This window comes from Zosterops lateralis (genome assembly GCF_965231275.1).
Source record: "Zosterops lateralis genome assembly, chromosome: 20".
Classification (NCBI taxonomy): Eukaryota; Metazoa; Chordata; class Aves; order Passeriformes; family Zosteropidae; genus Zosterops; species Zosterops lateralis.
The window spans coordinates 7,690,373-7,707,731 of NC_139780.1; the positions used below are offsets into that span (position 1 = coordinate 7,690,373).

Below are 17,359 nucleotides of genomic sequence, written 5' to 3' on the forward strand. Positions count from 1 at the left end.
CTGAGGAAAAAATATTTTCTGGCAGCATTTTCTTCTTTGTGCACACAGTGCTGCGACTACCTGTGCCAGGGGGATGTCAGAGAGCTCACGTGCTTGGGTCCAGGTGACACTGGTCTGATGTTCCCTCCCCAGTCCTGTCAGACCTCATCAGTCACTTGAGCTGCTCCCCCAAACTGGTTAATGGTGGTCTCAAACAGGAGGAGGAAAACAATTTGGAAAGAGCCCTGGTTTGTGCAGGCAGGAGTTGCTCAGTGGCACAGCCCAGGGCGGTTTGTATTCCTGCAGCAGCAGCACACCTCCCTCCAGGCAGAGCTCGCTTCCTGCTGCTGAACCAAGCACCTGGAACGGAGCCGTGCCTGTCTGTGGCGGAGGATTGTTGAAAGCCTCAATTGTTCTAAAGTAGGTCTCGTGCTGTTAATGTTTGTTTCCTAGTTTTTGGGTACCTGAGTAGAGGGAGAAATGGTACTCTTGGGAGTTTGTACCCCTCTGAATGTCAGTGACATCCGTTTGCATTCCTCTGTGCACAGCCTGTGTTTGTTTCCTGCGTGCTCTAACATTTGTAGCTTTCCGGGTCTGTATGTCGTTGTTTAGAACAGCTCTGAATTCTGCTCCTGTTAGGAATTCAGAAGATACCTGGTTTCAAATGGGTGTGTGGCCATGCTCCCACCAGAAACATACTTTGATATTTATTTGTATTTAAATACAATTTGTTGAAATTCTTACAGCTCTAAATAAACATTTAAAATGCATGTTTTCCTCCAGGAAAGCCGAGGGTGGCAAGCAGGAAGTGAGTGAGGGTGGTAAATGCTTGGCATCAGCTGAAGTCCACTGACAGAACCCGGGTACAATAGCATCAGTCTTTTTTTTTTTTTTTTTTAATTATTATTTCTTTGCACTGCCACGGTGGCTAACAGAAGTGCCTTGTCTGTGGCTCGGCCAGACCCAGACCTGGGGGAGCTTTATTGCAGGTCGGTGCTCGTGTTGGTCATTCCTGCTGCCGCCGGCCTGGCAGGCGCTGAGGCTGCCCGCGCTCCCCGGGAACACTGCGGCTCCACGCCAGCACTGGGAGTGCAGCGAGCCCAGAGCTCCTAACTCTGGAGCTGGGAGGAGGGAAATGCTCAGAAACAGTTTTTTTTTTCATGAGCATCAACCCTGGGACTTTGCATAAGACCATCGTAAAAGAGATTTGAAGAGCACCGGGGAGCGCGGCATTGCCACGGCCGGCGCTGGAGCCGTAAGTGGGGAGGTTGGCAGCTGGTGGTGGGAAGGAGAGCTGGGCTTGGTGCCTGGCTCCCATGAAGAGGAATTGGGGTGTCTCACCTCCAGCGTACACTCCTGCCCTCTCAGAGGGTGCCTTGCTTCCCCTGTATTTCCAGCAGATCCATGGGAGCAAGGTGGGTTACTGAGGGCAATGTTCACCTTGGCCACAGTGTGGGTTTTTCTGTGGTATTTGAACCATTCTGTCTGTGGTGACAGTCCCTCACTTGGGACAGGCATGGAATCTTCACTCTGGGAACATACAACATTCCCAACCCCAGATTCTGGGATTCTGGCCGAGCTGCTGCTTGACACGCTGCCACCTTGTTGCTGTACAAACTCCAGCGCTGGTGGAGGGAGCAGATGGGGGTAAGAACAGGGATGGACTCAGTGCTGATACCCGTTTGCTCCAGTGCTTTGCTTTCCCAGTCACTGCCCAGGGCCTGCTCCTGGTGCAAGATGCACGTGTGAGATCTGTCTGCTCTCAGCAGACAGCGAGAGGAGCAGGACACCCTGCACAGCCAAGACACTCCCAAGGCTAGAGAAGGGCAGAAGCTGGGCTTGAGTCCATTCCTGAGCCTGTTCTGGCTTTGTGGGGGTCCAGAGAGCCTGGTCTGTGTCATGAGAGCAGTGCAAGCATCTGCCTGGCTCCGTGGTGCTGAGCCATGGCTTCCAACCCAGCATCACTCTGGGGCTGCAAATAAACCCCACAGGGCCCTGCCTCGAGCAGTGCTGCGTAGGGGGACAGGACAGACAGCTTTGGCCGTGTCCATGAAAACTCCTACGTGTTTCTTCTGGAGCAGCCGGAGCTAATTCAGAGCCCACCAGTGAGAAGGAAGGGTTTAAATTGTCCTTTCTCAGCATCTCGCCTCTGCACTTGTCCGTGTCCCCCCGCACTCGCCTCTGGAGCTGGGGACAGGGGAGGACGAGCTGGCAGGCCTTGGCCTCCGTTTCCTGGGGGTTTCTCGGGCTTTCCTGCAACCTCGATGTTTAAACCTAATGCCTTGTATTTATTCTAAAATGGCTTTCATCTGATTTCCCTCTCGGTTAACAATTTAGCTGTCACAATCAATAACGGCGAGGATCCATCCCCGGCCGCCATCAGCTCACGTTACCGTCCTGCAATTACCCGGCGGTGGCACCGCTGCCGGGGCTTTGCTGGGGAATTATCAGGTTACTAATGAAGGCCGGGCGGGCAGACGCGGCGGCGGTGGGCGCGATCCGAGGGGGGCTGCGGCCCGTGCGCCCCGTCGGGGCAGGGCAGGGCAGCGGCGGGGGAGGACCGGGCCGGGTCTGGCCGGGCCGTCCCCTCCCCTCCCCGCAGGTAGCGGGGCCCGGCGGGGCGGGCGGCCCCCGGGGCTCGGCGGGGGGGAGCCGTTTCCTGCCCGGCCCTCCCGCGGCCGCCCCCGGCGGGGGAGCGGGGCCGGCGCGGTTCCCCGCCCGGCTCCCCGCCCTTCCTGCCGCGGCCGCGGGACGCGCCGCCCGCGGGCACGGAGCGCGGCGGCGGCGGCGGGCGGAGCGGGGCGCGCCCGCCCCATGCACCGGAGCCATGGGGGCGGGCAGCCCCGGGGCCCCGGCCGCCGCGCCCCGGCCGGCGCCCAGGCGGGCAAGGTGAGCGCTGCCGCCGCCGCCGCCGCTGCCGTCGGGGCCGGGAGAGGTACCGGGGCTGGGGCCGGGCCGGGAGAGGGGCCGCTCGCCGCCTCCCGCGCCAGAGGGGTGGATTTTTCCATCCCGGCGTTTTCTGGGGCGTTTTGTGCTCGGCGGAGGGAGAGGGGGAAGAATTTCGATTTTTAATTACTACCATTAAAAAAATCAAATTTGCAATTCTTTGGGTGGCCTGATGGATTCCCTGATTGACAGCCGGAATTGACACTCTGGTACCTCTTATCTCGGGCATTTACGGCAATTTCTAATTGCAGGTAGTTTGGGGGGTTTTTCAGCGCCTTGGCTCGCATGGGAACCGAGCGATTACTTCAAGAGGCCCGGGTTAAGTGCAGGCAGGGGGAGAATTCAATCCACATTCAAATTGCTTCATTAAAGAGACGCAGCTTTTGTTGCGAAGGATTTAAATGGCCACTAGAAAGTTCTTATTTATTGTTTTGAGGCGGTTTATATAGGGTGCCCCGCGCTCGCCCGGCGCATGGAGCCGCAGCCTCCCTCTCCCGCTCTCTCCATCAAGGTGATGCCGCCGGAGCCGCTGCCCAAGGGGAGCGCCCGCTGTCTCGACCCGCACTCCCGAGCCATGGTAAGCGGGGCCGGGGCTGCCGGGATCCGCCGGGATGGGGCGGTGGGGACACGCCGGGATCCGCCGGGATGGGGCGGTGGGGACACGCCGGAGCGGGGATTACGGGATCCCGCCGGGGATGGCAGGGGTTGGTTTGTCCGCACCCCGGGCGGGGATGGCGGGGGTTTGTCTGTCCGCACCCCGGGCCGGGGATGGCGGGGGTTTGTCTGTCCGCACCCCGGGCCGGGGATGCCGAGGACTGCGGGGACCCCCGGCTGACGGCTCTGCCCGCAGTCTCAGCCCGACGGGGAGCCTCTGCCCGGAGCCCTGGAGAAGGAGGACGCCCGCTCAGCGCCCAGCACCCCCTCCACGCCGTCCGTCTGCTCCCCGCCGTCCTCCTCCTCCTCCTCCACGCCGTCCGCTGGCAAAAACGTCTGTTCCAGCTGCGGGCTGGAGATCCTGGACCGGTACCTGCTGAAGGTGAGCGGGGCCGAGGGCGGCGGGGGCGGCGGGGGGCCCGGCTCTCACTCAGCCCCTTCTCTGCCGCAGGTCAACAACCTCATCTGGCACGTCCGGTGCCTGGAGTGCTCCGTGTGCCGCACCTCGCTGCGCCAGCAGCACAGCTGCTACATCAAGAATAAGGAGATCTTCTGCAAGATGGATTACTTCAGGTAAGGACCGGGACGGGGCCGGGGCCGCTCCGGTGTTGCCCTTGGGGAAGGTTTGGAAAAGCCGCCGCGGCTCCCTGGAGTAGCCGGGTGGGAGGCGACCCTCGGAAAACGGGGAGAAAAGAAGGAAAGGAGTTTGAGGTGCAGCTCCAGGGGGATTGCTGCCCTCTGTTTGCGCTGTGCGGGCCGGCCCGAGCCCCAGCTCCTCCCGGCGATGCGGCCGGGAAAAGGGGCTCGAACGGGCTCGTCCCGGCTGTGCCGGAGGGTGAATTGGTGCTGCCAGGTTTTCGGGGAGCCCTGTGAGCGCTGTGAGCCCACAATGCCCGGAGCGCGTCTCCAGCCCGACCCGAGCGCCCGGGACAACCTGTTCTGGCTCCGGCAATGTTTCTGTTCTAAATCTTAAACCCTATTTCCCCCCCCAAGTTTGACTCGAATTAGGGAATTGAATATTTTGAGCTCCTCGCCGGGGTTTAACTAAGCATTGGAAGCCCCGCTCTGAGTTTCCCCGTGTGTTCAGGATGAGGGAACGCTGTTTGAGCCGAGGGGAAGGGAATAGCGGGCAGGAAACGGGAATGAGCCCGGCAAGGGGCTCGGAGCATCCTCCGCCCGCGGCAGCGCCCAGGGCAGCGCGAGGGCACCTCAGAGATCGCTGCTCCGATGGTTTTTTATATTAAAGAGTCTGAGATCACCCGATTTTTCTCAGCTCAGCCCCTGCCCCCGCCGGGCTCGGTGCGGGGCTCCGAGAACAGTTTCAGTCCCGAGGCTGCAGTGTCTGCGCCCTGCCCTGTGCTGGCTTTTGTTGTTGTTATTACTATTATTATTATTGTTGTTGTTATTATTTTCAAATAACATCCACCGCAATTTCCGGTGGTTTCAGTGACATTTTCCACGCCAAACACAGAAAGGCACAAGGGGGTTTCGGGGTCGCGATGCTGTTTTGGGGCACTTTGAGCGTTTTCATTCATTTATCGCCGTTCTGGTGCCGTTGATGTTTGGTTTCTTTTTGGTTTGTTTTTTTAAAAGCGGACCTTTCCGTTTTAAAGTAGCGCCGGGATCTCGAAATGACCTTGGAGCAAATATGGCAAATAACAGCGTTAGAATAAATCCGTTTGGCGAAGCCCCGGCCGAGAAGCGCCGAGCCCCGTCCCCGCTGGGAGCAGCCCGGTCCCGGCGGGGCCGAGGGAAATAAAACGAAAATCGCGGAAGGCGCGGCAGGACGCGCCCGGTTCCTGCGGCACCAGCTCGGGGGGCGCGGGGGCTCCTAACCCGCGCTCCGCATTTGTCTTTTGCAAAGAAATTAAGGGGTTTGGAGAGATTATTTTATTTTATTTTATTTTGGGGAATCTCTCAGCGAGGGCATTGTCGGCGTTTGGAGCGCGGAGCTGCCTCGCTGTCCCTGGCAAAGTCCCCTCGTTGTGCCCGCTCTCTGAGCCCCTCCTGCACCCACCCAGCCCTGGGAGTTCCCTAGCTGGCATTTTGTTGGCTCCAGGCAGTGGTACCTGGTGCTTGGCACGGGCTAAACCTGATCCTTGCTCGGGATGGATTTTGAAAATTTTATTTATTATTTGAGGCGGATTAAATGTGTGGGTTTTTCTTTTTAAAGCAAAGCAGAAAGCCCTTCCTAAGGCGTGTGCTCCTCGGAGCCAAGGCAGAGGGAAGGGCAGAGAGATGCTCGGCACGGGGCACACGGATGCTCTGCTGCTGCAGTGCTGATTCCTCCGACACCGGGGCTCTTGGGGGATGCTGAGGATGAAGGCTGTCATGTCACAGCCCCTCTGCCCACGGGGAATGCAGTTATGCCTGCTCTGTCCAAGTGTCCCTTCTCTGTCCCCGTGAGGGGCTGTGTAGGTGCTGGCTCTGCCGTGACTCCACGGCCCCGTGTGCATTTTTAAGCAAATGCTGCTGTTTCCTGTGTCTTGTCAAATAATTACATTTGGCATCTAAGGCTTCAGCGCTTCAAGGAGAACCAAATTAAAATTGGAGCTCATTGAGCAGAACACTGTGTTCCCGGGCCAGGCAAGGGCTGCTCACAGCCAGGCTCCCACGGCCCAGCACGATCCTGGTGGGATTCCTGCTGTGCCCTGCTGTGCCCACGGTGGGCAGTCTGCAGGAATGTGACCTTAGGGACACTGGCAGTGGCTCAGGTGGCCTTCACCCCTGGCAGCTCTGTCCCTCTGGGATGATGCTCCTGCTCGGGCATGGCACAGTGTGAAGATCCTGCTGAGGCACCGCGGCTGCTCTGCTGCGAGACTGGGGAGATGTCAGCTGGAGCTGACCTTGAGGGCTGTGTTAGAGACTTCCTACAGAGGGGACAGGAATATTTGGAGCTGTGCATAACCCTGAGGCTGGGTGTCCCTTGCCCTGTCCCCACAGGCTGGGATGGACAGGAGGGCTGAGGGAGCTGCAGCACCTGGGTACAAGCAGCGTGGGAGAGACAGGATGCACCAGGGCATCCTCCCGCCTCTGCTCTTCCTCCACCCCAGATGATGCAGCCGCCCCTGGGGGAGGTGGGATGAGTCTTCCTGGGATGAATCTTTCTTGGTAACGTTGTTGTCAGTTTCCATCTCCCAGAGTTAACCTTTGGGGAGAGCATCTGCTCACCTGAGCACAAACCATGCAAGCAGGGCATGAGCCCATGGCTCTGGTAGCATTTCGTGACACTCCAACTTGTGCCACCGTTTTGGGCTTGGACAAATCCTCTTGCTTGTGTCTCTTGCTACAAGTGTGGCCCAGTCCCTGTTCCCATCCCTGTCCCTGCCAGGCAGGTGGCAGGAGTCCTGTGGAGCCTCTCTCCTGGTTCTCTACTGCCCGGGCAGATGAGGCTCTTTGGGCTCTCACTGCCCTGTGAGCTCAGTGAGCTAAATCCTGTTAAGTTTGAGCTGTTATTTGCAGCACTTATGGGTCAGAGTAGATTTCTTGCAGGCATTTCTCTCCCCATTCCTGTGTCCCTGACAGGGGTGGTCCCACAGTGGTTGTCCCTGCAGTGACAGTCTGCTGGGTGACAGTGGGTGCTGGTGCTGGCCCCAGCTCTGTCTCTGGTCACTGCAGCAGTGCCGCGGGCAGGAGCTGGCTGAGAGCTGCAGGCACAGCGTCAGTGGTTGCTGGTGCTGCAGGCTGTGCAGGTGCTGCAGGCTGTGCAGCCCCGTGCCTGCATTGCTGCTGAGCCTCAGCCTCTCTCTGGGTTCTGCTCACGCTGTGGCTCTGCAGGGACAGTGGCATCAGCCCCTGCCTGTGCTGCTGCCACGGCCACACGAGCCCTCGCGCCTTTCAGCAAACCCTGTCCTGCTCCCTGGGCACTGCTGCTTACCTGGGGGTGCTGCCTGGTCCTCAGGAAGTGCCTGGGTGTCTCCTCCAGATCCCAGCTGATGTGTGATGGGGTGGTGCCTCAGTTTTTGTGTGGTGCCTCAGTTTCCCCGTGGCCGTGCTGTGCTCCCCCTGCCTGGGCCGGGATTCGAGCGGCGATCACCACGTGCCATTAGCTCTGTGCGCCTGCCCCTCGCCTGATACTGCTCAGCAAGTACGACTGTTTACATAGCACATTGTTCAAAGTAATTCAATTTACAGGAATGATCTTTATTTCTAAATAAAAAATTAATACAGTTCTTTTGTTTGTGCGTTTATATAAACGAGCTGGCACAAAGTCAGTTTACAATGTTCCCATCTGAAGTAAATTAGTGAAGTCTCTTAGCTAAGTCTCTGTATAATTTCAGCACAGAAATGTCCTCTTTTTTTTCTTTTTCTTTTTTGGTCAGCTATGGTCAGGCTGAAAAATTTAGACCCTTCTTTTCCTCCCAAATAGTTTTGCTATTAGTAATCCCAGCACAGGACAGCATTTCCACATCTTGCTGGGCCCACGGTGGGCAGCAGTTCCTCGGTGTGGGATCAGGCACGGGCAGCACATTGGCCTTGGTGGCCTGGCCTGGGCTCTGTCTCTGCCTGTCTGCAGAGCCTGGGGCTGCTCTGGCCACTGAACCGAAGAGTTTGTGGTGTGGGGTCTCTCCTGTCGCTTGCTGTGGTTGTTTCTTGTTGTTGTTTTGTGCCTGCACTGGGAGATGGTGGAGCTGCTCGGGCACGGCTCTGCTTCGCACCATGGTGAGGGGCTGGCAGGAGCCCTCGGGAGCTTGAGGTGGCAGAGGCAATGCTGGGGCTGTGTGGGGAAGAGCAGTGACTGTGTTGGAGCCAGTGTCACCTCTGGGGTGGCAGAGGAGGTGCTCCCTTCTCTCCTGATGCTCTCACTGCTGCTCATTGCATTTATTATTTTAAGCAGCAGTAATACTAAAATACTAAAATCAAACAAAGGCCGTGTCTGGCACCTCATGTCATACACTGACCTGGGGGTTCAGGACAGTGAGGGCCTGTGAATCACCTGCCCTTGACCATCAGCATCCTGAATGGGGGTTTTCACACATTGGTGAGGGGGTTCTGGCTGTCTTGTTGCCTCGTCATTCTGCTGAGGTACCTTCCAGCACAGTCATCATCCTCTTGCAGTGAGGAGACCTCCTCCACGGGGGAAAAAGCAGATGTGTGTGCCTGTACGTGTGAGGAGAACACACATGGTTTGATTTATGGCAGCGGGAGAGAACCAGCCCTGACACAATTTCCATCCCAGTGTCACACTGGCTGTTATCAAAATAAAAAACCCACGGGCTTGGAAGCTGATTCACGGCACTGCGTCACCTCAGCCCCTCGGCCGCGTCTGGTGCTGCAGGGCTGCAGCGAGTTACACCCCAGTGCTGCCCACACCACTGCACAGCAAGGGCACTGCTGGGGCAGCTCCACTGCATCTCTCCATGCATGGGGGTTCTGGGAGCTGGGGTGGAAGGAGTGAGCAACTGGGTCAGCAGCAGGACCTGAATCCTGGTGGGGTGGGCAAGGTGCAGGACCTGCACCCTGGCATTGTGCTGCCTGCCCTCCCCTGCCTGCCCTCACCTCCCTGCCCTCCCCTGCCTGCCCTCACCTGTCTCCTCTCCCCCGCAGCCGGTTCGGTACGAAGTGTGCCCGCTGTGGGAGGCAGATCTACGCCAGCGACTGGGTGCGGCGGGCACGGGGCAACGCCTACCACCTGGCCTGCTTCGCCTGCTTCTCCTGCAAGAGGCAGCTCTCCACCGGAGAGGAGTTCGGCCTGGTGGAGGAGAAGGTGCTGTGCCGGATCCACTACGACACCATGATAGAGAACCTCAAGCGAGCGGCAGAGAACGGTACGGAGCGCCAGCGGTCACGGCCTCGCCCCTGCAGGGTGTCACTGTCCCCTGTGCTTAGCACAGTGTGTTTGGGTTGGTTTTATCTTTGCTGTAAAGGGGTGATGGGTGGCCCTGGGCTGGCACAGGGCTCATGGGGTGCCCGATGTGCTGGCAGCACCTGTGGCTCACGGCAGATCTGTTGTACTGTGGGCAATGCCAGGGATAAGTGCCTGGTCCTGCACAGCCTGGAGTGCAGAGCGTGAGGAAACTGCTGGGAATTTGAGGCTGTGAGTCATAAATGTAGAAGGTGGGATTGGCGATTTGACAAAACTTTCCCATAATTTTCCACCCACCCTGCCCATCTGGGGTCGTGCCACTCCCAGCTGGACAGCACTGCTCCAAGGCCAGCCAGCCTCCCCTGTCCCAATCCAGCCAGTGACACCGAGGTCACACAGCACTGCAGCTCCTGTCCCTTCCTCATCCTCCTGCATGGCACTGCCCAGAGACATGCTCAGAGGAACAAAATTGTGGTGTTAGTCCAGTCTGGGCAGTGCCAGGGCCTGTCCTGTGGTGGAAAGTACTTCAGCACATGGTGGGCACAGGGAGTGACATGCCGTGTCCTGGCCCGTGCAGCATGTGGGAACCATTAACAACCTGACAGGAAGATAATATGTTTCTGTTTACTGTGTTTGACTAAGAGGATGAAAACAGAGTGCCCAGTTGGGCTGGGAGGGTCCTGGCTCGGGACGTGGCTCATGGTGTGTTGGTCCATATGGTCAGCTGCTGTGGGGCCGTCAGGGAGGTGATGGGGAGCAAGGAGGGAGGGGGAGAAGCCACGTGTCCTGGGGGAGCAGAAGGGTGTGAGAAGAGCAGGGTCTGGCACCAGGGAGTCCTGCAGAGCTGTTGCCCAAGCTGGGGGCTGGGAGGGTGGGTTTGCTGCAGCTGCTGCTGCTGCTCAGAACAACCTGCTGGTGTGGGCTGAGCACCGGTGTTAGCCAGTGCTGGGGCACCTGGTGAGTGTCAGGTGTCACTACCTGTGTCCAGGGGGTTTTGAGAAGGGGGTGGGATCACTTTGGAGAGCTGTAGTTGCAGCGGAGTTGGAGGGCCACACTTCCCCCTCCAGTAATTACCCAGCAATTTCTTCTGCACATGAGGTTTTACATACAAGAAAAATAAACAGATGTTGCTGAAGTCAGAGTCCCATTCATCATCCGAAAAGAACAAGTCAAACTATATGAGAAAGTCCTTCAACTCCAGCCAAGACAATCACAGCCTGGTCCAGCTTGTGGAGCACTCCCCGGGCTGTGCAGGCGCATCCTGGGAGCGGGGCGAGCGCCAGCCCTGCTCTGCTGCCCTCCCTCACCCATCCCTCACCCATCCCTCACCCACCCCTCAGAGCTGCTTCACCCACACTGCCAGGAGCAGCCAGGTGTGGCACGGGCTGCAGCAGAGCCCTGGTGAGGAGTGAGGCTCTGGCCACCCTCCCTGGAGGGTGAGCACGGCTGGGCTCACCCCAACACTATGCTGGGCAAGGGGGAAGTCAGTGTGTCCCCATTAGTGTGGCTGCTGCTCAGGGCACAGCCACCCCCAAGCCATGGGGATGGTGTTGCTCCTGCTGCTGCTCTGGGAGCCAGGAGGAAGAGGAGATCGGGGTGCTGGGACAATTTGAGGCTGGGGAAAGGAGCAAAGAGCTCACTAAAATGCTCTGAGCAAATGAAAGGACTGATGGAGGTGGCGCCCACGAGGGAGAACAGGGTCACAGGGAGCAGCAAGGGGCAGGAGTGATGGATGTTGGTGAGCCTGGCAGAGACAGGGTCCCTTCCCAGCCACTCCCTGGAGAATGTGGCCAAATGGTGACGGCAAGTCAGGGCCACAGGGACATCAGTGCTTGCTCTCACACACCACCTTGACCCTCCTCCTGCTGCTGTCTCCCCTTATTCCCTGTGGCTTCCAACACTTACTGCATTTTTCTTAATTCCACAGTAAACTCTTGGGGAATTGTTGTTTCTCCTTCCATTTGTGTGGAGGGGCTCAGCAGCCCAGGGCACTCCTGAGTGGCAGTGCTGGCTCCACTCTTTCTGCTCCCACTGCAGCAAGGGATGCTCTGGGTGTCCCAGGCTGTGATGCCCCCAGGTGTGGTGTCCCCCGAGACAAGCAGTGGTGGGGGCAGGTGGGTTTCTGAGCTGTGGCTCACAGGGCTCCTCTCCTGCAGGCAATGGGATCACGCTGGAGGGGGCTGTGCCCTCGGAGCAGGACAGCCAGCCGAAGCCAGCCAAGAGAGCCCGCACCTCCTTCACCGCCGAGCAGCTGCAGGTGGGGCAGGAGCCCGGGGGGAGGATTGGGGGGTGTGTGGCTGTGACTCCCCAGCCTCATACCGAGCCTCTCTCCTCTCTCCACAGGTCATGCAGGCACAGTTTGCTCAGGACAACAACCCCGACGCACAAACGCTTCAGAAGCTGGCGGACATGACGGGGCTGAGCCGGAGGGTCATTCAGGTGAGGGCAGGGACGGGCAGGGGGTGGCCGAGCAGCCCCAGGCAGGGCAGGGAGGGGGCACTGAAGGCTGGCACCAGGCAGGGCTCACAGCCCCTTGGCAGCATCCAGCAGCTCCTGCTGCCTCCCCTGCGTGTCGGCTCCTCTGCTCGTTCTCTGTCTCGCTCGTGGGTTTTCTGTTTGTTTTTCCCCTCTCATGATGCAATGAATCAAAAGCCCAACAGCCCCAGCCATTGGCAATAAATCACTGTGTGGAAAGCCGCCGTTAGCACAAGGTCCTGGAGCGCTGTGCTCTGTCCCAGCCGCTGACAGGGAGTGCTGCCGTCCCTGCCACCAGCAGGCGAAGTTCTCCAGCGCCAGGAGGCATCGGGATTGAGAAATTTAAAGAGAAAGGGGTTTTGCAGCCACAGGGGACACGGTGGCAGGGAAGTCCCCACTCCTGATCTGGGAGGGGAGAGCGAGTGGTGCAGTAAGGACTGAGAAATGTCCCCTCTGCAACTCCCAGCTCACAGACAGCCCAGCTTTGCCTCTTGGTGACATTTGTACTCATCACTTTACTGTTCTGCTTGCATACTTTCTACATACAATAAAAACACGGGCAATTGAAATGAATTCGGAGCTTTCATCCAAGATTGTTTTGCCAATGACACATTTAAATTTTGTGTGTGAAAATTTGGCTTGAGCCTCTGTTACTGTGATTCTTCGTTTAGCTAAAGATCAAGCAGGCTGCACACCGGGTGATTTTTAACGTGGATCTTTTTAAAGGCCCTTTGGACAGGAAATAATTTATCAAATGCTTATGACTCTTTCCTTCTCTGTGGTCCAGTGTGCTCTGCCTTGGAGAGCTGATCTTCACTCAGTCTTGGAGAAGGTTTTACTCCCAGCTATCTTTCAAAAATTAAATCATAAGGAACAGATCACCTTTTTTTAGCATAAAAAACCTCCTTCCATACATGTTTTATCTCTAGGATGGAATTCCCTAACTACTCCTTTGATTAGAAGCAGTGAGATGTGATCAGAGACCTCATACCTGCTGCTCGCACAGATTTATGGTTGTATCCCACCACAGTACCCTTCTTTCTCAGCTTTAATGGGGTTTTAGAATATGATAAACCACAAGTGATCAAAACAATATTGTTTTCATAATTCTTAAAGTCACATCTTATCCCAGTTTAAGCTTCTACTCATTTTTGTCTCCTCTTGTTTCTCTTTGCCAATGCTCAAGTGTCCCAACTGATCTCAGCTGCGCTTTTAGGCTGGGTGAGCTGGGATTTCTGATTAAAATTTAAATAAGACCTTGAAAGGAGCTCCCACCATTTGCAGGGAAGCTGTGCAGGGACAAAGCTTTGCACATGCAGCTTCACTCTTGCTCTGGTGAGTGCAACACAAACCTGTAGAAGCTGGTGAGGTGCAGATTTTTTATTTCATTCCTTTTATAAACCCATCCAGGGACCCTGGCGAAGGACCACGCTTTAACCCAATGGTCTCTCAGCTATCACAGCGTTCTCTGCTCTCGTTTCAGGTTTGGTTTCAAAACTGCAGAGCCCGCCATAAAAAACACACCCCGCAGCACACGGTGCCGCCGTCGGGAGCGCCCCCGTCCCGCATCCCCTCCTCGCTGTCCGATGACATTCACTACTCGCCCTTCAGCAGCCCGGAGCGGGCCCGGATGGTGACTCTGCACGGATACATCGAAAGTAAGAGACGGCAGGGCTGGGGCAGGGCAGGGAGAGGCGCTGGCAAATCCCTCCTGGTGCTGCGGGTGCGGGGATGGTGCCCCTGCTGCTGCTGCTGCTCCTCGTGTCTGATAAACTTCACCCTTGGGGTTAACTCGTCCCCAGGAAATTGGTGCTTGGGTTTTACCTGGCTGGTCCTCGGCCCTCTTGAGCTCTCTGTGTCATGGAGAAGAGGTGTGAGTGTGGTCAGTGGTCTCCTTCCTGCTCAGGACAGCAGAGTTGCTTTCTCTGACAGTTCCCAGCGCCCATGAATGATTTGTGAGTGATGGCAGCTTTGGTCATGCCTGGACAGAGGTTTTGGCTCTGTGGCTCTTGTGAGGCTCTGGCTGTGGCCCTGCCTGTCCTGGCAGGCACCTCCTGCTCCTGCAGGAAACCCAGGATGGAGGGCGGGTGTTGTTTGCAGTAATAGAAGCTGAAGCCTCTTCTCATCCACAGGTCAGGTACAGTGTGGACAAGTGCACTGTAGACTTCCCTACACTGCTCCACCAGTGCACCTCAAAGCAGACATGGAAGGACCACTATCTAATAGGGGTGAGAAGGTAAATGTAGTCCCTGTTCCAGGCTCTGGGGCCCACCCTCCGCTGTAGCAAAGATTTGTGTGTAACCTCATTGCCACTGCTGTCTCTCATCAGCATCACTGCTTCTCCATGACCTCTGGCAGCTGCCACCCACCCATGTGTGTTCCCTTAGTTTTGGGGGCCCTAAGGTTGATGTACCCACTTGTTGGTCAAAATGGCATCGCTGTGTTTTCCCCTCACTGTTGTGGCGTGCTGGGGCTCTGTGCCTGCATCCCCAGAAGGCTCTCACATCCTCCTGCCTGAATCCTCCCTGGTTTCCCTTTCCTGGGCACCCTGAGCTCTGTCCTGCTCCATTCCTCAGACACCTGCAGCTGTGGTCAGTGTGAACAGAACCTGGCTGTTAACAACAGAGCAGAGGGGACCTCCAGCATGTACTAACTTCCCAGTTTTCCACGAGTTAACAAAAAAGGTTCATTTCTTGCAGATTGCAGTGTTGCTTAAAAATAACAACAACTGGCTGTTACAATAGCTGAAGTAGGAATGCTATTTCACAATGTCTGGCCAGGAGACAATATTGCATGTTGATATTTTTCTATTCAGCTCTTACAGTATCTGTTCTAACACACAGCTTATTGGGGGCAAGACTTCTCAGATATGCTTAGGTTTGGAAGATTTATTTAGGACCCTAGTTTCAGTGACTTCCTTTTGAGGGAACACTGAGCCTTTGGCAACTCCAAGTGGTTTTAGCTTTTGTCTTTACTCTTAGAAGTTCTCAGCATTTCTCTTTTCAGATTTCTCTCTTCTCAGTGCAGCATCTTATTGAGCTCTGTTTCAATGGGCAGAAGCAGAGGCACAGCAAAGATACTTTTTCAGTCTAAATTCTACCATTTTGTCATATCTCCCCAGCAAGCTGCAGAGTTTTCAGAAAATACTATACACTCCTGGTGCTGCTGTTAGAGAGGCTTCACTGCAGCAAGCAGCTTCTGATTTAAATGCAATTACTGGCTCGCAGCTGTTGCAGAACAGGGTTCTCAGGACATGGATCTGCCCCCCAACCAGCTCCTTTTCTAAACAACCATTTGCATGTTGAATTCCTGAAAACTGAAGTAGCTTTTTTCCCCCACATCCGAAAATTTTTAAAAGCAGAGATAGCTGAGATCCTGGGAAAGCACATTTAAACGCTGAGTGTGCATTTCCCTCTGCGTGTGGGGCATTTCCCACCCTCCTCTCGGGATGCCCAGTGCAGTGGCTGGTGAGAACTGAGCTGTGACTGGCTCAGCAGCAGCTGGACCTGCAGAGCAGCGAGGTGCAGTGTTTGAGGGGAGTGAGGAGCACAGTTAGGACCGCCGGTCATGGTCTTTGTCTTTCTTGGTAGCTGCTGTATCACGGAGCAGATGAAAGAACAGCTGGTTTTGAGGCGCTGCCCGGGTTGGTTTGGTTTCACAGCCGAAGTTGTGGTGCACCTCTGCCACGGTCCTGTCCCACCTGGGCTCCTCAGTGGCTGCTCCTTCCCTAGGCAGGGCTAGGGGCTTCCAGAGAGGGTTTTCCTTCAGAGGCCGTGTGTGTCCTGCTCCCCCCTGCAAACACCACCGTGGCGAGGGCTCTGTCTCTGCAAACCACTGACACTCCCATTTTCCCCGCAGGTCATCCTCTTTCAGTACTGACTGCGCGGGCTCTTCCTCACCTGCCCATGGCCCTACCAGCACCACTGCCCCTCAGCCGCTGACACAGCCCTCGGCGGGAGAAGCTCAGACCCAGCACTCTCAGTTCTTTCCATTGACCAGCACCTCGCGTCCGCTCTGATTTCTCCGGCGACACTCTGTGTATGTGTGTGTTGAGTGCAGAGTTACATTTTACACTTGTTTCTTGTGGACTTGTAGAATGACCGTGAGTCTCTCCGAGGCAGTGCCAGACACAGTCAAAACTGGTGACTCTACTGTGCTTGCAAGTCTTGCTCCCAAACCCATGGGAATATGAACAACCCAGAACACGCTGAGTCTCGGGGGGATCGATGATCACCTCTGAACACAAAGGAAGGAGGAATTTACGTGGTTTGGCCTGATTCTCTTTTTGCACCAGTGAAGCAGTTCCTGGACATCCCTCCTTCTTTCCACTCGCATGTGTGAAATCTGAAATTGGCTTTTTGGCTCAGCAACTCGATATATAGACAGACCTTCCTGAGCCAAACTCACAGGTAGCTGAGACTCCACTGAGTGGAAAACATGATGCCAGCTGGAAATAGGCAGTTTTTCTTCCTCCTCAAAGTGCTTTAGAATCACATGTCCTTTGATCACTCAAAGGTAAGTAAATCTTAGTGTTTTTCCCCCCGTTTTATAGGAGGGGAAGCAGAGATGTCCTAACCTGAGAGGAACCATGAGGGTTGGTGGCAGAGCCAGGTTTAGCACCCTGAAGTTTTTGATTGCTGACTTGTTCTTAGAACACTAAATATCTCTCTCCTCTCACAGCCATCTGCCAAATCTCTTTTTTTTTTTTTTTTTTTTTTTTTTTTTTTAAGTTTTTTACTCTCGTTCTTTATTAACAAACTACTTTATTTCCTTGGAGTCATATTGGATCACAAATGGGTGATTTCAGAATGTACCTACAGAAAACTCTCAGACAATCCATACTCTGGGACTGGGAAACACTCAATGGAAGGTGACCATAAAGGTGTAGAAATGCCCTGCCCTGCTGTGGACTCAAGTGCAGTCAGTGGAAAGAGCTGGGTAGAAACTGGAGACCAGTTAAAAAGGTGAAAGGCACAGTAAGGCCAGCAGGAACCGTTGCTAGCCAAGTGGACAGCAAGGGGATGGCATCTTCCTTTTTCTGGCAGCATTGCTCTGATCCCCTCTGCCCTCCTGTTCTCCCTTGCTGGGGTACAGCTTTCAGTCCTGTCAGGCCCCGGGATGAGGGTGCATCCCAGGAGAACGGCTGGGCTCGTGGCAACAGCAAAGGAAGTGCTCAGCAGTCTGGCCCCAAGTCAGGAAAAGGACTCCAAAATGATCCTTCATTGATGGGAATAATGAGAAGTAAACAAGTGACCTCTGCCAGCCATTCTCAGTTTGCACCGAGCCAAGAGCAGGTCTGTAACAAAACCTCTCTCCACGCAAGCACATGGGTCTGTCCTGCTGTGAAATGTCTGTGAGGCCACTCTTCCAAGAATGTGAAAGCCTACCCTGAGCCACAGCTAGTGAGGGATATGACTGAGCCATGCCCAAAGAGCAGGAGATGGGAATCCATCTGTTACATAACTTGTTTTTAATTGGAACTGTAGATACACGTGTTCT

General features: G+C 55.8%; 1 protein-coding gene across 2 annotated transcripts; it reads left to right on the top strand.

Annotated features, from left to right (window-relative positions):
• Positions 1 to 2,793: 2,793 nt before the first annotated feature.
• Positions 2,794 to 15,810, top strand: LHX6 (LIM homeobox 6; the record flags this gene model as incomplete). 2 transcript variants are annotated; one of them, XM_083875818.1, is made up of 10 exons in its annotated part: positions 2,794 to 2,868; positions 3,362 to 3,502; positions 3,776 to 3,961; positions 4,031 to 4,152; positions 9,127 to 9,347; positions 11,542 to 11,642; positions 11,729 to 11,824; positions 13,344 to 13,518; positions 13,993 to 14,096; positions 15,719 to 15,810. In XM_083875818.1, 10 exons carry the CDS (start codon positions 2,794 to 2,796, stop codon positions 15,737 to 15,739), a joined length of 1,242 nt encoding a protein of 413 aa, XP_083731944.1. In that variant the 3' UTR covers positions 15,740 to 15,810. The 2 variants fall into 2 exon arrangements, with proteins under 2 accessions (XP_083731944.1, XP_083731943.1); XM_083875817.1 differs by having other exon boundaries at positions 3,776 to 4,152.
• Positions 15,811 to 17,359: the final 1,549 nt, after the last annotated feature.